At 39.3% G+C, this 20,287-nt stretch overlaps 1 protein-coding gene across 6 annotated transcripts in view; it reads right to left on the bottom strand.

Annotated features, from left to right (window-relative positions):
- Positions 1 to 20,287, bottom strand: part of LOC126185133 (biotin--protein ligase) — a 360,657-nt gene that overhangs the window by 163,369 nt on the left and 177,001 nt on the right. For all 6 annotated transcript variants that reach the window (XM_049927960.1, XM_049927964.1, XM_049927963.1 and 3 more), the window contains one exon: positions 2,861 to 3,014. In XM_049927960.1, coding sequence (XP_049783917.1) covers positions 2,861 to 3,014 — 154 coding nt within the window. The remainder of the gene's footprint in view (positions 1 to 2,860; positions 3,015 to 20,287) is intronic.

Here is a 20,287-nt window from a genome sequence, read left to right as displayed (position 1 = left end):
TTGCTCTTCAAAAGCACAGCGAATAACAGTAAAATAAGATTCCCTTATAACTGCTGGTTTTCACAACTAAGCAGGACAAAGGCAAGTTGCAGATGATATTTCTGAAATAAAAAGGAAATTTTGCACTTTGTTGAAAGCATCTATTTTAATTAAAACATTTGCACTAAAACTGGTAACACGTTTCGTTATTGCAGACATGCAATCGCTCATGATAGTAAGCAAAAATTTGAAGTTAGAAAGCAAATGCATTAGTTCAATTGTTACTCTGCACAACTACCATTTATCATGGAGTGGAGAGGGATAAGTTGATTTAAAAGAAAAAGAGAAGAACTGAGTGGGTGGTTGCTACAGTAGTATGATGAGATATAGTAACATACTTCCCAACAGCGAGGAGGCTACACATGATCAATTTACAAAGAGCATGCCATATCATATTGTGCTGCCGTTGCCTCCCATGCATCTAACTGCTCTTGCACCTCTGCAAGAGCAGTTAGATGCATGGGAGACAACGGCAGCACAATATGGAATGCATTTCTCTGCAAAGAAAAGTGAAATAATCGTCACAACAAGGAAGAAGAATACGCCAAATGTGGATATAACTTGTGGAGGGGAAAAACTACAAGTGGTAGAGAACTTCAAGTACCTGGGAAGCGTGATTGAAAGTAAGGGGGGAAATGCAATGGAAATAAATGAAAGGTGCAGAAAAGCAGGGCAGTTCTACAAATGTATTAGGGGGCTTATTTGGAGCAAGGAGGTGCCACAGAAATCCAAGGGAATTATATACCGAACCTACTTTGTCCCCATATTGGCATACGGAAGTGAGACATGGGTAATGCACAAAAGCGACAAAAGTAGAATACAGGCTAGTGAAATGAAGTTCCAGAGGAGCAGGTTGGGTGTAACAAGACGAGACAGATTGCGAAATGTGTATGTGAGGGAAAGACTAAAGGAGGAACCAGTACAGGACAGGATAGAAAAATCAAGACTGCAGTGGTATGGACACATGAAGAGAAGGATGAGGGAAGAATTCCAAAGAGGATGTTTGATCTGCAACTGGAGGGGAAGAGGCCCAGAGGAAGACCAAGGGATAGATGGGTGAAGGGAGTGAAGGAATGTGTGATGAGAAGAGGAGAGGAGAGAACTGGACGAAGGTGGAAGAGGGGGAATGGTGGAAAGACAGAACACGATGGAGAGGCTTGTGTTCCCGACAGACCCAGCCAGTGGCTGGAAACTGTCCAAGATGATGATGATGATGCCATATCAAATCAGTTATGCAGACACTATGGCTGTCATTGGCGGGTTTACCTGCAAGTATGGTTCACAAATGCCTTCTACAACATAGTTATATACCAGCAGCAGTAAAACGTGCCATGTTTCACAAGCAAGGACATTTGTAATGGCTTACTGAAAAGTTAAAATAGAGTTACAATTAACAATATTCAGTCATCATCAAAGATGACTGCAGATTGCCAATTAACACTGATCTGGAGTGAATAAAATTAGGGACACATTACAATCGATCAAATATAGCTGAAAGAGAGTAACACTAAGGTAAAGGTCCACTGGTTTGCGATAGTATTTATTTTGGAAGACATGTACAGCTCAGTCTACAGTTACATGGTACCATGACAATTCAGACAGGTAGGAACACCATCTCTGATCATTTGGCTAAACAATTAACTTCTGTGAACAACAGCTCACATTTCTCAGCTACATTTGCCAGTATTTAATCATTTCTTACATATAGCTAACTAGTTCCCTGATTTGGATTTATATGTGACATGCCCTCTTCACTGTATCTACATTTTTTCAGGTCTCTAAGTGGAATGTTTCAAAAGTCTCTGGCTGTTTCACCATGATGTTCTATGACTTCATGAAACTTGTAAATACACAGAAATATGATGAAATTTATTAATTTCTGAAAATCCATTCATTCATAAACTGACATTCTGCTATCAGAAGGGCCATGCAATGCTAGAAAACGAATTTCATTCCAGGAGGCCATGTAATGCAGTGACGTCGAAGAATAATAAGGGTGCTTTTATGCGATCTTCAACAGGCAATGGTATCAAGCTGTAATGAAATTTTGTCCCAGTCGCAAATATTTGTGACATCAGCTGTATTAGACATGGAAATGAGATCTATTGGTGACATGTGAGGATTTGCATTGGACTGGGACTCTAACTCTGATTCCCCACTCTCGATAAGAACATCACCAACGTCTGCCTCAAACAGGTCGAACAAGTATGGCTGGACTTTGATTACACAGAGAAAAAGGTAGGTCTCTGTTATCACTCAGTTGCACACCCCAGTTATTCCCACCACTTACTTCTCGAGGCAGTTTGTTCTACCACCCATTGTAGGGGTGTTTCTGTGCATATTCCTTATCTCCATGTAAATTGATGTACTAATTTTCGTGGCTAAATAGTCCCTGTAGATTCTACAGAGTGCAGGTCTTATTCTGTGCACTTATTATGTTGATGAACTCAAAGGAGAAGAGAAGTATATTACAAACTGTTTCATTGCAATGGTTCTGTTCTGCATCATGCCTTAAATGATATAGGAAACCATGAAAAAACTGGGTGATTGTGTGGGAATTTCAATCTCACTCCTGTCAGCTACAAAGAATATTAGCCACTGAGGTATCTTCCTTGGCAACAAGTATGACAGACTGAAAACAAACTTACGAGCTCAATGTATATTTCATATAAAAATTATGATTTTAAGTACAAACACTAAGTTTGTATGTGATGAACATAATGAAATTTTACTAAAGCGCCATATTTACAGTAATGTTATAATTTAATAGTATACTTCCCATAAAATACCACTTCTGGGGTTTGGAAAATAATGAGTTTACCTGGTTGAGCATGCTTGCTCATCATTCGAACAGAACACTGTATTACAGTTAATTTGATTACAGTATAGGAAATGCCTTTCACTCGAAATGCAATTTATTCTCTCAGCTGAAGGCAATCTGTTCCTCTTCAAAAAATTTTGGCATGCAGCATTCCCTGTAACAACCATTCCCTTTATCAATAACGAATAAAAAAATTAACATATTAACATTGTTTTCTGGGTATAGAGATGTTTAGATATCTACAACCTGTCAGTAATAAATTCCACAAATACACTCTGTTTTATTAGATGAAAGAGGCACAAATAAAAGTTTGTTTGTATGCTACACTATGAATTGTAAATAATTAACATAATTTCAAGATATTACAGCATTATGAACCGACTTTAAACTGTCACCCTAGTCAGTCCACTTTTTGTCTCAGCTCAAGCTGAAACATGGAAAAATGTGTTGTTCACATCGTACACAGCCTGCGTGAAGCACCCAGAAGACATGGCTAAATGTCAATGTAACTTTGTTCACACCATAGGCAGGTAGGTAAATGACAAGAGCAACAAATCTTTGTCACAAGTATAACAGGCGCCAGAGTGCAGTAGTGTTGATCACGTTTAGTGTTATTAGCATGTCTGATAGGGTGTATAAGAGGCAATAACCACATCGGGTGTTGAGTGGTAACTCTGACGGCCATGGAGATGCCGTGAACTTAGTGTTATAAGCACCTGACAGATTTTGAAAGTGGCCTCATTGTGGGTCTTTCTTTGGCTGGCTGGACGAATTGTGCAATATCCAACATTATGGGGCATTCTTATGTTACACTGCCTGATGCTGGACTGCATGGGAACATGAGCACAGGAATACTTTTCATCAAGTTTCTGGTCAACCATGACTGACAACTGCAATGGAGGATCACCATTATTGTGCACCATGTACATTGTAACCCTTTCATATCTGAACAAGTAGTCGACTCCCGGCAGCATTCTTTGTCATTTCGTACCATTGGTCAGAGAACATAGCAGACACAAACTAGAACATTATTGTTGCATGCATATGCATCTACATCTACATCTACATCTACACGACTACTCTGCAATTCACATTTAAGTGCTTGGCAGAGGGTTCATCGAACCACTATCATACTATCTCTCTACCATTCCACTCCCGAACAGCGCGCGGGAAAAACGTACATCTAAACCTTTCTGTTCGAGCTCTGATTTCTCTTATTTTATTTTGATGATCATTCTTACCTATGTAGGTTGGGCTCAACAAAATATTTTCGCATTCGGAAGAGAAAGTTGGTGAGTGAAATTTCGTAAATAGATCTCGCCGCGACGAAAAACGTCTTTGCTTTAATGACTTCCATCCCAACTCGCGTATCATATCTGCCACACTCTCTCCCCTATTACGTGATAATACAAAACGAACTGCCCTTTTTTTTTGCACCCTTTCGATGTCCTCCGTCAATCCCACCTGGTAAGGATCCCACACCGTGCAGCAATATTCTAACAGAGGACGAACGAGTGTAGTGTAAACTGTCTCTTTAGTGGACTTGTTGCATCTTCAACCTTTGGCTCGCCTTCCCCACAATATTATCTATGTGGTCTTTCCAACTGGCTGCAATTAACACCACATACAAATGGCTGTCTTTGGAGTTGTGCCATGACTGGGACGGTACACTGGTTAGAGCCGTTTTAATTTTGGCGCACAAATCTGAGAGTACTTTGAAAGTTTTCATATTGCAGTCCCTTATATTGTGTAGAAAACCAAATAATCTTGCAATTTCATTCAACTGTGTGAATCGTTCTTCTACAGAACTAATTGCTTGTCCAACATTACAAAACAGTAATTTACTCTGATCTTCTCTTTGGAGTAAGCAGACAGTTTCATTTTCCTCCTATTTATCTCTGGCTGAAAAATTAGCCCAATATTAGTTTCTCCAGCTAGCTCCTGAGCACCAATGAAAATTCTCTCAAATTCCACGTCACTCTTCAGGTTTTTAAAATACTCCTCTGTATTTTAGTTTTCTCAAGAATAAACTGCTTCTCTTGCAGCAGTTTATTGGTCCAATTGATTTCAAATAATATACTGTGCCATTTTAAACAGCCACAACAAACTAAAATGAGGATATGCTGTACAGAAGACCTTCAGCTTCTACTTTAGTTATGGCACCAGAAATGCCTCTGAGAGTTGAATCTTCAGAAATTTCAAACACCGCATCATCCACACGCAGTAACTGGTAGCTGATGGCCATTGAGGCATCAATCCTGCTTACCGAGTATCACTCAAATCTTGCAGAGTCAAAGATGTTGTACAACATTGCAATACATCCTATTGACATGGTGATGCAGCAAATAATACATGCAGTCACTGTACAACATCAAAAAAGGCTGTTGTTTCATAGCAACACGAAGCAGTGTCACTGACCACAAGGTTCAGGGTGTGGGATCTGCAAGGGACATAGAGGGCACACCGATTATTATCCAGAATTTTCTTCTGTGGACGAATTTCCTTGCCATTCACATTTCTCCTGTTATCATAGCCCTGACCTTGTAGGTCTTCAATTGACAATGACATGCTTCAGACCTGATGGAGCAGAATGTGATTCATCGATTTACCAGTGGCTTCAGTTAGTGGTACAAATCCCAAGAAGAGTTCCTTTATTTGCACAAGACTGTTTTCTTGGAACCCTTCATTAGAAGACAGAAATGATTCTGTTCCTGAAGATTGCATGATGTCCACAAACCTTATGATCACGGTCATTTGTTCAATGTGGCTGACGTGTGAGATGCAATTGAGAATGATTGAAAAATACTTTGTGGTTTTTACCAACGAAACAATTTTGTCTTTTCTAGCACTTGGAACAACAGTTCTTTCTAATAATGTTGCCTAAATAATGAGCATGTCTTCTATCTTTATTTTGTACCCTCCTGAGATGTTCATTCATAACAGGATCAAACAAGGCAAGAAGTTCCACAATTTTAAGGAAATTGCCATTGACATGAGCATGCAGTTCATGAATGCTGCCACAGAAGGCCACATTTTGTGCATCTAAAACTCTTACAAAAGATATTATATTTTTTGTATTAACACTGTCTATAGCTATGTCTTGTATGCTGGCCCTTCCAGATATGGAATTTTGTAATATATTCAATACTCTTCTCGTGTAGAAAACTTTGCTGGCTATATTGGAGGTATTCACGGTAAACTACTTCTCCATTTGGCATTTTTCTCTTACAATGTACAGCTGTAAACTCCCTTTTCACCACTAAAGAATTTTTTTTTCAATTGTTCTGGCCCATTATCAACAAAAGAGTTCTTAATTTTTTTCCCCTTATTGGTAAGTCTTCCAAGGAGGCAGAATCTGAATAACCTATTTTGATGCTTTCTACAGTTATTTTCAGGCATTTACGTTGATCACCATCTACACCTTCAAAGTTATATATTGCAGTATCCACTACAATGTGTTGTTCTCAATCTCGACTGTTAATTTTTATGTCCATATCTGGTAGACCTATCTTGTCACCTTTTTGTGGGGTTGAAGTTGAGCTGTGGCAGCTTCAGAAGACTCTGGAGGACATAGAAATTCTTCAAAAGATCCCTTCAATTTGGAAAGTTCTATTTCTCTACCCACTTTTCTGTTTCTGTACTGAGCATCTGAGAGCTTTTTCCCTGTCTGCCATTTCTGATTCTTTATACCTGAAAATTTATAGGATAATAATAATTCTGAATATTGTATATTATAATTCCATATTCTACATTAGAAAATTGTAATAACATTTAAGAACCCACCGACATTAATGGAAACAATCAGGGTCGGACTGAGTACAAAGGGCCCGTGTGTCATATTGATGCGAGAGGGCCCGCGACAAGCATGAATTATGCAAAGAGGCCGGGAGTGGCTATTGCCACCACAGGCAGCAGAAGGTGATGAGTTTTTAAAATTTCAATGTATTTTCCTTATGTTTTAAAACATTTTCAAGTTCTAATTGTTTGATGAGGAAAAAAAAAAAAAAAAAAAAAAAAGGTACGCAATTAGGGCTCGGGGCACAACCAGCAAAGAATTCTTACATATTCTTATTTTAACACAGGTAGTAGTTCAATTAAAACTGTAATGTAAATTGTTAATTTAATGATTAAATTATAAAATATACTGAACTTCTTTCTATGATGTTATCGCACCTGGCAAATTTTATGAAAATTTGACTCACCACTCAAGGTATGTAGAGACAATGTGTTTACTTTCACTGAAGTAAGTAAAGGCTTATTAAGTAACTGTTCTGTATGATTTCAGGGTGTATACGTGGACAAGGAAAAAAAATTCCTGGATTTCCCGGTTAAAAATACACTTTCTCCCAGGTGAAAATATACTTTTTCCCTGTTAACTGACATTATATTTTCTCTTGGAACTGTATAAGTCCTTTGAATGATTATGGTTTTATACACGGGAGTAGAATTTCCTGGCGCTTTATAAAACTAAACACCGGGGAAAAAACGCGTTTTGGAAAGATCTTTGATGTGCAGCAACATATACGCTGCATATTTTTGTATTACGAAAGTATAAATTCGAATTCCACCAAACACCGCATGTTACTTTCCGAAGCATTGAAATCGAGATTGCGATGCACATTTGTAGGCCAGTCAGAGCTCCTGTCAAGTGATCTCGCCAGCCGATGACAGCGGGTATTCAGAGCTTAGGACACGTGATGTAGTCAGCCAATAGCAACATCACTGCTAAGTAGCGCGAACGCACAAACAGAAAAGTTAATGGTTTAAAGTAACATACACAGTGTTGCTACACGAAACGCAAAGCTTTCACATATAATATTGTGTCTGTAAGATTAATACGCAGCAAGAGAAGCTAAGCTTTCACATACAATGTTGGTCTCTTATGTGCGTATTACAATTTAAGATATATCACACAAATGTGATCGTAAAATTTTTAATAACGACTTAAATGTCTGATCTTCTGGGCTCCAAATTCATCTAAATGGCTCTTCATCAAAGTGTTGATTTTTAAATGAGAGTCAAACGCTCTGTGATTTAAGAAATTCATCGTACATTATCACACATAGCTGTGTTGTAACTGCCAGAATGGTACTTTGATGGTAACGCTTTTCATACCACCATTCGGAGTATTTTCCCGTGACCTGTTAGAAATAGGTTCATTTCCGCAGTTGCCAGAGAGCGCCAGATGACAGGTGACACTGCGCTTACGCAGCTACGATGTTGCAGGGAGCCCGTATGTTCGTACGTGTAAAACATTAAAAGATCGTACATTATGTAATAGAAGAAACAAAACATCAGAGGATACTCCAAGATCATAGGAATTTCGAGACCCATACTAAAATGTCCACATTGAAAGTGCACATTTGTATGTCCATATTCCCAGTTAAGTAGGCCACGACCTGATATTAAGCTTTTCAATGTGGTTTTCGGGATGTAAATTTTCTTGAAGTACCAGTACTGTGTTACCTCACGTTTGGTTCTTTATTATGGCATAATGCTATACATGCTAGAAGTTGTAAACATGCACTTGAAATGCAGCAAACAGTGTGTGGAATTAAAAAGAAAATTTCTGTAGCAAACCGACAAAGATAACTTCATTGTTCTGCAAGGCAATTATGCTTGACTGTCAGAAAGGTGGAAATCAGAAATCTGTTTTGTTTTCATTTGACGTGAGAGCAGTAAACGAAGAGGAAACAGTAAAATCACTAAATGTAAACACGGGTCACGTGGAGACTACCCACTACCCGACTGTAACTCAGACTGCTCAGCCCATCAGCCCCTGATCTACGATATTTCCGAACCGGTGCAATACACCGCCACTCCCTCGAGTGTTTGAGATAGGACGTCAAAAATTTTAAAAAATCGAATTTTCAAAAATATGTTCATTTTGTAGTGCACATCTTTCTGAAGAGTCTGATGCATAAAACGTGTGTTCAAGGAAATGTAAGACACGTTATTCGGTCGTAAGTGTGCCGAAGGACAGTGCCTCGCCTCCTCACACAGCATTCTTCTATCGTACGTCAGTGTGCTTCGCTCTGTGGAATTGTATATTTTGTAATGGATGCCATCAAACCATATTCAGGCCAGTGGAAATTAAAATGTCCTGTGGTGCCTCTCCTGCTTACAATTGGCCGGTTTGAAATCTTGTCCCTCTTCAGAAAATTTGCACTCTTTATTCCCTATCAGCTAACAATTTGCTGCCCTGTGTGAAATAAAATTAAATATAGGATACATAAACCCAGTAAAGACACGAGACAAGCAAGACAATACACATTTCTTCACTCCTTAGCTCCTAGAATTTTTTTCTCTTTAATCTTGCTACAGCTTTACATGGCGTGCTTTGCTTTTTGCGAAAGAATCTATTACCTCATCAAAGTTCGTGAAATATATTGCTACATGAAAAGTCTAAATGTCGTTGTCTAATACTGAAAAAGCTGTTAATGCAAATAGGACCCAAGACTGGTGTGGTTTCCCGATCTGTTTACGTCTATTTTGTCACTCTCTGTTTGATAAAACGAAATAGGCCTTTCTAATACAGCAACAATTGTAATACACACCAAATAAACGAGACCGTTTTCGCACAAACAGTCTCTTATGTAACGACAGAATATAATTCACAAAGTACCAATATCAAGTGCCTATTAGGCCTACTACAAGCAAAAAGCCTTACGTTAGGAAGTAGTTTCACACTTCATTCATACGCTCCAGTTTCTCAAGTATGAGATCGAACAGTAGTAGCACGAAATTTTTATACAAACTTGGAATCGTCATATTGTTCCATAATTTATATGATGTCCCGGTTTCTTCTCGTTCCTCGTTCTAACAACAGTCTTGTTAGCACTAGTTCTGTAACTGTTCCTGCCAATGTCAAAGCTTATTCGCAGGTTAACTCCACTAACTCTGCCAGAATCACCAGTTTAGTTATCCCGCAATTATTCTCCGGTTAGGTGTTGCTACATGTTCGTACAACGCGTATTCCGCGCTTCTCCCAGGATAGAATTTAAAGCGGCTGCTAGCCGGGGACTGTACAACTGACCCTTACTAGTATAGCGATCTGCCCAAAAATTTTCTGTCAAAATTTCATTTTCTTAGATACACCGAGAAGGTAATACTTAATCTTTCTTACCTGTTATTCGTTTATTTCCACTCCTGTAGTCTGAATCTATGGATTTAGCTAGTAATTATAACAATGCTCATCATTCGCAAACCCAATCAACCACACAATCAGACAGCGGTTGTCAATTCATCAGTTCGGCCTTAACCGCTCAGCTCGTATAGCCCCTTTTGTCTGTAGGAAACTTTGTTTCTACATGCGACGAGGATTCACCTGACAGAGACATCGTGTACACTATGCACACATTCACAAATCAACTTACGATTGATTCAGAAATCAACTCAGAATGTGTTCAACAATGTTCAAAAACTGACAGGGATGCGTTTCAAAGTCATACGAATAATCGATAGACTAACGTGCGCTGGATGCTAGGCGCTTTGTGAAACAAGATTTCTCCCTCAATAGTATGAATTTGCCCCCCCACCCCCCTCCCAGAGCTGGGCCTGCTGCGCATGCAAGAATCTAGCAGCTTGGGCGCTCCAGTAAAATTTTTCCCGGTAGCATCTAGCTGCTTGCTGCGACTGCTTACACAGCCAACAGCCACATTTCTGTAGCCAGAAGCGGGAGAAGGTACTACTCAACTCCGCAAACGCATGATCCTGCTCGTAACTGCTAAAACGAATCTAGTGTAAACAGTTGTGACATCACGTTCATCGGAGGCAATGTGTTGTTACGGAACATTGCATAGTCTTCCTAAAGCCTTTGACACATTTTGCTGTTGGCAGACGCTTGTATGAGCACTGTGTTTTGTTGCTGTATATGACGCATTTCCTTTGCAATTTAAGTTTTATTTTCGTTTCTTCTTGCGTTCATGTTTTATTGTTGCAGTATTATTCTGAAACAGCAGTATACAATAATATCCTTTGTTAGAGTATTGGTTCTTGCCAGTCAAAATTACAGAAATTTAACTGAAAACAAAAACAATGAAAACTTCCCGGAATTCTAAAAAAATTCCCGGGTTTTTCCCGGATCTCCCGGGTCGTATACACCCTGGATTTTGAAAACAGAAGAACATAAATTGTTCCTATTTTTCATTTTTTTCTCCTCATTTGCTAAATTTTTTCACTGTTTGACTTGAAATTAATTTTTTTTTTCCGCCCTTTGCCAACCCTAAAACTTTGCCCCCTCAGGAGGCTGCCAAGCCTCGTCTAACAGTAGAAATGGCCCTGTCTGGATGGGAAGGCTGTAGGGAAATGATGGCTGATAATTTTAGTACTTCCAAAATTCCTTTGCAGCAGCTGTTTCACTGGCTGTGCAATGTGCAAAAAAGTGCCATTTGCATAAAAATGATCCTACTCATATAACCGCACTGTTTTGAAGGGTTGGAATGACATTAAAGCGCAAAAGACTCCATAGTGTTTACCAGTGACAAAACACATAACAAGACTCACAGACTCATCTCCTCAATTTTTATATATACACAAAATAAAAAACACACACACACCAAATTCAAGCTTTTGCAACCCAAGGTAGTTTCATCAGGAAATCAGGAAGGAGAGGGAAAGACGAAAGGATGTGGGTTTTGAGGGAGAGGGTAAGGAGTCATTTCAATCCCAGGAGCGGAAAGACTTACCTTAGGGGGAAAAAAGGACAGGTATACACTCACGCACGCACACACACACCTATCCACCCACACATATACATTTGCAGAATGAAGTGGTACTGGTTGATGTGTGTGTGGATTTTCTGTTGTCCATGTTCTGCAGTTCTGCATACTGACATGTCCTTCATCCATCCACAGAATTTTCCATGGCCATTCATTGTCCACTCCCATGAGAGCAAGAAATTCCAGAGCAAACATTTCTCTTGCTGGTTGGTCAGCATGAAGCAACTCCTGAACATGGGTGATTTTGTACAGACAGCAATTTAGGATGTTTCGTAGGATTTTATGCACTTTGCTCGCAGCTACATCCAACATTCAGGCAATTTTGCACGCACTGCATGTCTGCAGACCACTACTGGAACCCTCCTGCAATACAGTGGCCACATCTTTGTAAGACGTTGGATCAACTGCTTTCCTCCCTCTGCCACTCTGCACTTCAAAAGAATTTGTCTTCTCAAATTTTGTAATCATTTTCTCCAGACCCTTAGCAGACATTGGACCAATGCCTTTTTTCATACCCTTGAGTGTCCAGAACTCCTGTAAGTCTATTGGCACACAGTCAGTTTTCTTGAAAAAGTGCTTTACCAGCAGCTCGTGATCCTTCACAGAGACAGTTATGTTGGGCAAACTGAGGAACAGCAGTGTGCTGCGTGGTGTGCATATTCTGTGGTGTGCATATTCTGACACACACAGCACAACCTAACAGTCATATTATCATTATGTTCCATGATATATATCACCCTGCATCAACAATATGCTGTCCAGATCTTACTTCATTCTGAACAGTGGTTCTCTTTATACAGTGTTTCGAAACTGGAACTTTAATTATGGAGACCCTGTGCGTTCAATCTACAATAACTAAATTCAATACTTGCACATGTGTTTTTGTGTTTGGTGAGAATGGCAAATTTAAACATCTGAGTGATGAAATTAGAGAAATACTACAAACTGAAGATCCAGCTGTGGAATCTGGTAGTGATTTTGAAGAGCGCGAAGACTTTGAGGCACTACCAAGAGAAAGTACAGATTCATCGAGCAATGTTGAAATTATTCATGTAGTGGGCCATTCACAGTTGAGAAAGAAGCACAAAGTCAGAAATAGTGAGTACAGATGGCTGGCAAACGGAACGTTTACACCTCAGAATTACACTTCCTCTAACAATAATTCTGGAGTGAATCCTCATTGTGGACTAAGTGAGGAACCTACTAAAAGTGAATGTTTTGAACTTATATTTGAAAGGCAACTGTTGGGATACACTGCTAGCGAAACTAACAACTTTTACAAGGTAGTGAATGAACAATGCAAGGATCTTTCAGATACATTGGACAGATAGAAATGCAGAGGAGATAAATCAGTTATTAGCAGCCTGCATGCTGATAGCTCACACAAAAATGAGTAGACTGAAGGACTATTGGTCTATAGACTCATTTACTGAAACACCTCTCTTTTTCAAAAGTAATGCCTGGGGATATATTTCTGACAGTTCTTCGAACATTCCATTTTATTGAAGCACACATTTTGGGAGATGCTGAGAGGGTGAATAGGCTTTCTGAAATAAAGACAATGTGAATTTTTTGACAGTGAAATTTAAGTTAATTCTACACCCATACAGAGATTTGTGCATTGATGAGTCTGTAATGCTATGGAAAGGTAAACTTTTCAAACAGTATATACCAAGCAAAATGCACAGATATTACAGTGTACACGGGAAGAGAATAGAAATTAAAGTTACCTGTGGCCTTGGTGTATCTGGTGCTGTTGTAGATACTCTGTAGAAACCTTAACTCAACAAAGGTTACAGTCTTTCACCTGATAACTGGTATACAAGCCCTGACATATTTACAAGCCCTGACATGTTTTCCTTTCTACACAAAAATAGAGCTGGTGCCTGTGGGACAGTTAGGCCAAAAAGAAAAAGCATTTCAACTAATTTGCCTTCAAAACTAAAGAAAGGGCAAATCACATCACGCCATTCTGATTTTATGTTGGCAGTATAATTTATGGCAAGAGAGAGGTGTGCATGCTTTCAACAATTCATACAAACACAACTGTTGAAATAAAGAACCACAACAGAGTAACAGGTGAGAAAATCAAGACACACAATACTGCTGTAGAATACAACTAGAAGATGGGAGCAATAGATAAAACTCACATGCAGATCAGCTCTGTTGGTACTAAAAAACTTTCTTTCATGTCCTGGACCAGTCTGTACTGAATGCCCATGTCCTTTACCAAATGAGAACTGGTAAAAAACCACAGCTAATACACTTTTGCTTGGCGCTAGTGAGACAGTTGCTTGACAAATACAGCATTCCCAGAAAGTCTGCAAAGGGAGGAAGATCCCCCATCAAATGAAACACCATGGCATCTCACAAAGAGGCACTTTGCTTTTCCAGTATCACAGACTGTGGCACAAGGGTCCAGGACCCAAAGAACATGGCATGTATGCAGTCATATGCCATGAGAAAAAAAAACTATGGTATGTTTACGTGTGTACACCAAAAGAACATACCATGTATGCAGTCAAGCAATACGAAGAGACAGAAAAGACACTAGGTTTATTTTTGTAGAATGCAATAGCCCTGTACATGTAAATCAATGTTTTTGCGAGCACAACAGCTTAAAAAATTTTCAATTAATTTGGCACTTCCATGTACTACTTATCAAGTAATTAATACAATAAAATGAACTGATGAGAAAATAACAAGCCAATAGCTTGTTTTATTTCAAAAACTTATGTAATTCAACATTCTCAAAATAACTCAATTGAGACAAGCAGGTGAGTGCATAAAAACTTAGTCTTCAAAGGATTAAAACTAATTTATCTCACCTTATTTCTTAAATTTGTGAGTGCTAATAGTAAAATTCTACCCTGGCAGTGAAAGACTGATTTCTAGAACAACAATGGAAATTCCTGGATGGAATAATACATAAAAGAAAGGAAAGGCAACCACTTACCTACAGCTGGCTGATATGTGGCACATAGAAACATTCATCAGGAAAGTATTTACACTAACTTTTGAGCTTTCGCTCTTTCTCTAGTAGAGGTACACACATTCACACACACAACAATAAACAGAAAGTCAGGTACAGATTTAGAAATGGCTGCTAATCAAATTTTCACTGACACTAATAAATGGTTTAAATCTAATTCACTGTCATTAAACTTCGAAAAGACCCACCACATGCAGTTAAGAATCTCCAGAGATTTCCTTGCAGCATGTGTATAATATATTAAGACATGCAGATAGAAGAGGTAGACAGTGTTAAGTTTCTGGGACTACAACTCGATAATAAGTTCAGATGGGAAGGCCATAGTACATAATTGCCAAAGCGCCTAAAGAAGTCTGTATTTGCAATACAAATGTCAGATGTAGGAGACAAAAATAAAAAAATAAAAAATAAAAAAATAAAATAAAATAAAAAAACCTTGCATATTTTGCCTACTTTCATTATATTATGTCATATGGGATCACATTCTGTGGTATCTTGTCAAACCAAATAAAGTTTTTAGAGTGCAAAAGTGTGTAATGAGACTCATTTGTGGTGTAAATTCAAGAATATCATGTAGAGACCTGTTCAAGGAACAGAGTATTCCCACCACTGCTTCTCAGTATATTTATTCCTTATCAGAAATTATTGCAAATAATGTGTCTCTATTTCCAACCACTAGCTCAATCCATAGTATACATACTAGGAATAAGGAAAATCTACATAAAGACATAAAATCGTTTACCTTGTTAGCAAAATGGGTCCAATATTCAGGAACACACATTTTCAATAAATTGCCAGTAATCATTAAAAACTTGGTTTCAGATAAAGCACAGTTTAAACAGAGTTTGAAAGACTTTTTGGTAGGCAAGTCCTCCTACTCTATACATGAATGTCTTAAAAGGGACTGTTAGACCAGCTTAAGTAAAAATGTCTGTCAGATTTCAGTTTTTACAGCACTTGATCACAACAGTCAAAACTAGGTATTTTGCATATGATAAATTTATTAAAAGCACATAACTATGTTTCATTCTCACAGTGTATTAATTCTGTAAATATTAGCAGTTCCAGTTTACTATAATTTATCCACATCTCGACAATCTCTGACAAAAGAGCAGGGAAGCCAGTATTATATTCAAATTTTCTATGTTTTTATGTTATATTTTCTGACATATTCCACACCCACGAGAATCATCTCATTTTTGGGTCTATGGAATGAAAACTGAAGCTAATATAATGTAAAAACAATGCAGACACCAAAGCGCCCACACTCATGGCCATGGCGAACTCAGAAAGAGCAAAAGCGAGAGAAAGAGTGAGAGAAAGAGTAAGAGCGAGAGAAAGAGTAAAAGTGAGAGAAAGAACAAGAGCAAGAAGAAGAGCACGAGCTTCAAGAAAGCTAGTATAAATAGTTTTCTGTGGCATGTTTCTATGTGCCACACTTGGTCAGCTACAGATGAGTGACTGTATGTGTGTGCCACACCCTTTTCACTAAACTAAACATTCATCAAATTCAGAGCCTAATTTGCACTAAGGTTTCACTAACACAGCTCTTTACATAAAATATGTCATATGATTTTTTTGGTATCAGATAGACCCTAACTGCTGATTGTCCAATACCGTATTGCAAACTGGCTTGATTTTTCACCTATGAATGAAATTTTAGAACATCCATCACATGTATCATCTTCAAGAGGGCAAATTTGAAACCAGCTTCACATTTCTTTACTGCTGAAAGTGACAGACCAGACATCTTATAAATCTTCACCTATTTTAGATGAGTTTATGCTGGTGATAACGCATCCAAAATAAATATTTCCATGATATCACATTACTTCAGGTGATCCATTTGTATGAAACATGCATGATATGATTATTTATGAAAGCACACAATTATTCTACAGGTAATGTGGACAGTTCACTTAGAGTATTACACAATATCCACCAACATAACAAAAACAAAATTCCGCACTTGTTATCTTTGTTCCAGTTTGAACCAACTTTCTGGCTTCCCGTACATCCCAAAGCTTACTCTCTGCTTCTGTAGATAATACAGCTGAGTGGGGAAAAAGAGGAAAGCTTTACTTCTCAGTGGATGCTGTGAATCCCTATTAGTCAGCCAAAATATTACTGCACCTGGGGTATCAACCGTGAATGCAATACATGCCTTTGTTGACAATGTTATGGAAGCCATAAATAATATGATGATGGTTGGAATATTTTGTGACCTATCAAAAGCTTTTGACAGTGTAAGTCACCATATTCTCTTGAGTAAAGCCAAGACCCTAGGAATGGGTGGAACCGTAGGCAAGTGGCTTGAATCCTATGTATGTGGTAAAAGCAGAAAGTAATTGTGGAAGGACTGCATGGTGGGCAGGAGAATGGTGCTCCATTACTGCAGGAGTACCTCAAGGCTCAGTATTGGGCCCACTGCTCTTTCTAATATTTATAAATGACTTAGCACTATGTACAGAATATGGGAAAATACTCATGTTTGCTGACAACACCACTTTATCAATTAATAGTCTCTCAGGGAATGTGTTAAATGAGGCTGCAAATAAAGCTTTTGGAGATTTGAGAAACTGGTTTGAAACCAATGGCCTTACAGTCAACCTAAAAACGACAAATTACATTCATTTATCTTCTAACACAAATGTTACTAATGAAATGGACCTAGAAATGGGTGAGCACGAGATTTTGAAGGTTGAGTCCTCCAAATTCTCGGGTCTTGATTGTCAGGTGACACCCGTACACATATCGAACACATAGGGACACCACCTCTATTGCCACGTTAGAGGTTGGTTTGAAATAGAGGTATTCGGACAGGTGTGACGACAGCTATTACAGGGACAAGTTGTCCACCCTCCGCCAGAAGCAAGGGGAGGATGTACAGACATTTTCTGACCAAATCTGCACTGTGGCTTGCCGCACTTACATGCTGGGTTCGGATTCCGCCCGTAACGAGGTGTTAATTGAGCAGGCGGAAGCCCGCTCGATTGACGTATTTATATGTGGAATTGACCCGTATGTTGGAATAGAGGTAAAAATAGCATCACCCGCCTCATTGTATGATGCCACACAACTTGCGATGATGCAAGAGGAGGTAGGGCATTTTATTGTCAGTTCACTGTGTCCGAACGAACAACCGCGTCCAATTTTTAAATATGAGCAGGCATGCCATTGCTGCCGAAAGGCAGGCCATACTGCCGTGCATCTCTGTGGCATTGTAAATAAGGTAGCAAATATCCTCCTCAACGGCAAAGTTCGAGGAAAAAATGTAAGAGAGCTTATCGGCACTGGAGCCCAAACCAACGAACTATTGCTAGGACATGGGGATAGAAGAGTGTTAAAACCACCCCATTACCACATTAACGGTCTGAGTGAAGAAATAATTATACCCGCTGGGTACTGCCTAGTTAAACTGAAAATCAGAGCCAGCCACTACCTTTTTGACATGAATATAATCCGAAAACGAAGGCAAGATTTTGACATCATCCTAGGGAATGATTTCCTCCACCACTATCAGAGTTTAGTAGATTACAGGACGCAAACTGTCCGTCTCAGTGAGGAAACCCACCATTTCAGCGGCCTCCATGCCATTCCGCCGCAAGGTGCTTGTTTTTGAAACACAACTGCTTCCACAAGTTCCTTCCACGCAATCATGGGCATTACCTCTGTTAGAATCAGTGGTGACATGGGACACATTCTCTGGCTTGGGGTCAAATCCCGCAAACTGCGGAGAACGACCGCACTGGTGGACCCCCTCCGTCAAAGTGATGTCCTCGACAGATTACATGTACATGTTAAACGTGGCTTAATGACAGCAGAAGTTCAGGGAAAGAAATTTTATGTTCCTGGCTGTTTGGACAAGTTTGGAACGGAAGAGGTAGAACTTCCTAGTGGCACCATTACAGCTAGCGGCCACGAGATTGAAGAAGACCACCCTGTACAAGAGAAATTAAAACCTAACCGAAAACAACGGCTTCTGGGATGCAGCATATGTCATATTGCTCCCGTGCTCAGAGACAAATTTAAAGATAAGTTAGCACATCTACCTGCAGCTGACCAAAACAAATTGTACTCCGTCTTGGAAGAACGCTCCTGGTTATTCGAGGAAAGGCATTATTTCCAGGCTACTGACCATTTTTACCATGAAATTCCCACCGGAGGTGCAAGGCCCATTGTGCAGAAACCATACAGACTACTGTATCACCTCCAGCCTGTTGTGGAGGAAACTATCCAACAACAGCTAGAGGCAAGGATAATACAACTCTTCAACAGCCCCTGGTGTTCTGCAATCATTGTTGTCCCAAAGAAATCAATCAATGGAGAGAAGACCTACCATCTTTGTGTCGATATGAGAGCAGTAAATAAGGTAACCACTCCTGATACTTACTCTCTCCCATGTATCGACAAAACACTGGACAGGCTAGGAAATTGCAAATACTTCACTACCCTTGATATGAAGAGTGGGTACCACTAAATACCGATTGCACCACAGGACAGGCCAAAAACAGAGTTTGCAGTTCCCTCAGGTCTATGTGAATTTCTGACAATGCCATTTGGGCTGCACAACATGCCAGCCACCTTCCAACGCTTTGCTGACTTACTTTTAAGAGGACTGAAACCTACGATGTGCCTAGTTTATCTAGATATCATTGTCTCTTCCAGAACCATAGATGAACATGTTACCAGGTTCAAAAATGTTTTGTCTAGACTAAGAAGTGCCAATTTGAAAATAGAAAAACGTTCCTTTGCTGAGAGTCAAGTACAGTATCTAGTGCATATTATTAGTGCTGATGAAGTAAAGCCAGATCCCTGCCTAACTGAAGCAGTTAGAACATTCTCTTCCCCTAAAAATGTAAAAGAATTGCAAAGCTTTATGGGACTCAGCAATTATTATAGGCGTTTTGTAAAGGAGTATGCCACAGTAGCCAAACCCCTTACCCACCTGTTGAAAAAAGATGTACCCTATCAATGGACCTCAGAGTGTGAAGATGCTGTGCAGCATATCAGAGATGTTCTGACTAGTTCCCCTTGTCGATCTACCCTGATTTCAAAAAACCACTCATTCTCTCCTGTGACGCATCCGATTTTGCAGTGGGGGCTATTCTAAGTCAAAATATTGATGGTGAGGAGAGACCAATTAGTTACGCATCCCATCAGCTGAATCAGGTGGAAATTAATTACAGAACTACGGAGAAAGAATTGCTGGCATTAATGTTTGGAGTCAACTATTTTAAATGCTATCTTTATGGGAGAAAGTTTACAGTAGTAACAGATCATGCAGCACTTCAGTGGCTATTAAGTTTAAAAGATCCTAGCAGCCATCTCACCTGTTGGGCCCTGAAGTTGAGTGAGTATGATTACCAAGTGCAACACAAAGCTGGAAAATTGCACCAGAATGCTGATGCCCTTAGTAGAAAAGTGAGAGCAGCTCAAAAAGATGATGTGTTAACTGACGAATTGAAAGATTCACAGGAGAATGATGCAAAATGTTGCCAGTGTCACTCCTATCCGGATTTTGTTACAGAAGGTGGAATTCTATACCACAAGACCCCCCTGGGTAAACATATAGTAATACCTAAAGATCTATAATTATTGCCCAGTGCCACGACAGCATTCAAGCTTGCCATAGTGGACAAGGGCCACAAATGCTAGCATTGCCACGAAGTATTGGTGGGACAAAATATGGTGAGATGCTGCTAAGTATATAAA

Source organism: Schistocerca cancellata, chromosome 4 (assembly GCF_023864275.1).
Source record: "Schistocerca cancellata isolate TAMUIC-IGC-003103 chromosome 4, iqSchCanc2.1, whole genome shotgun sequence".
NCBI classification, from domain to species: Eukaryota; Metazoa; Arthropoda; class Insecta; order Orthoptera; family Acrididae; genus Schistocerca; species Schistocerca cancellata.
The sequence above is the reverse complement of the archived record's forward strand: the minus strand, read 5'-3'. Positions and strand labels throughout refer to the sequence as shown.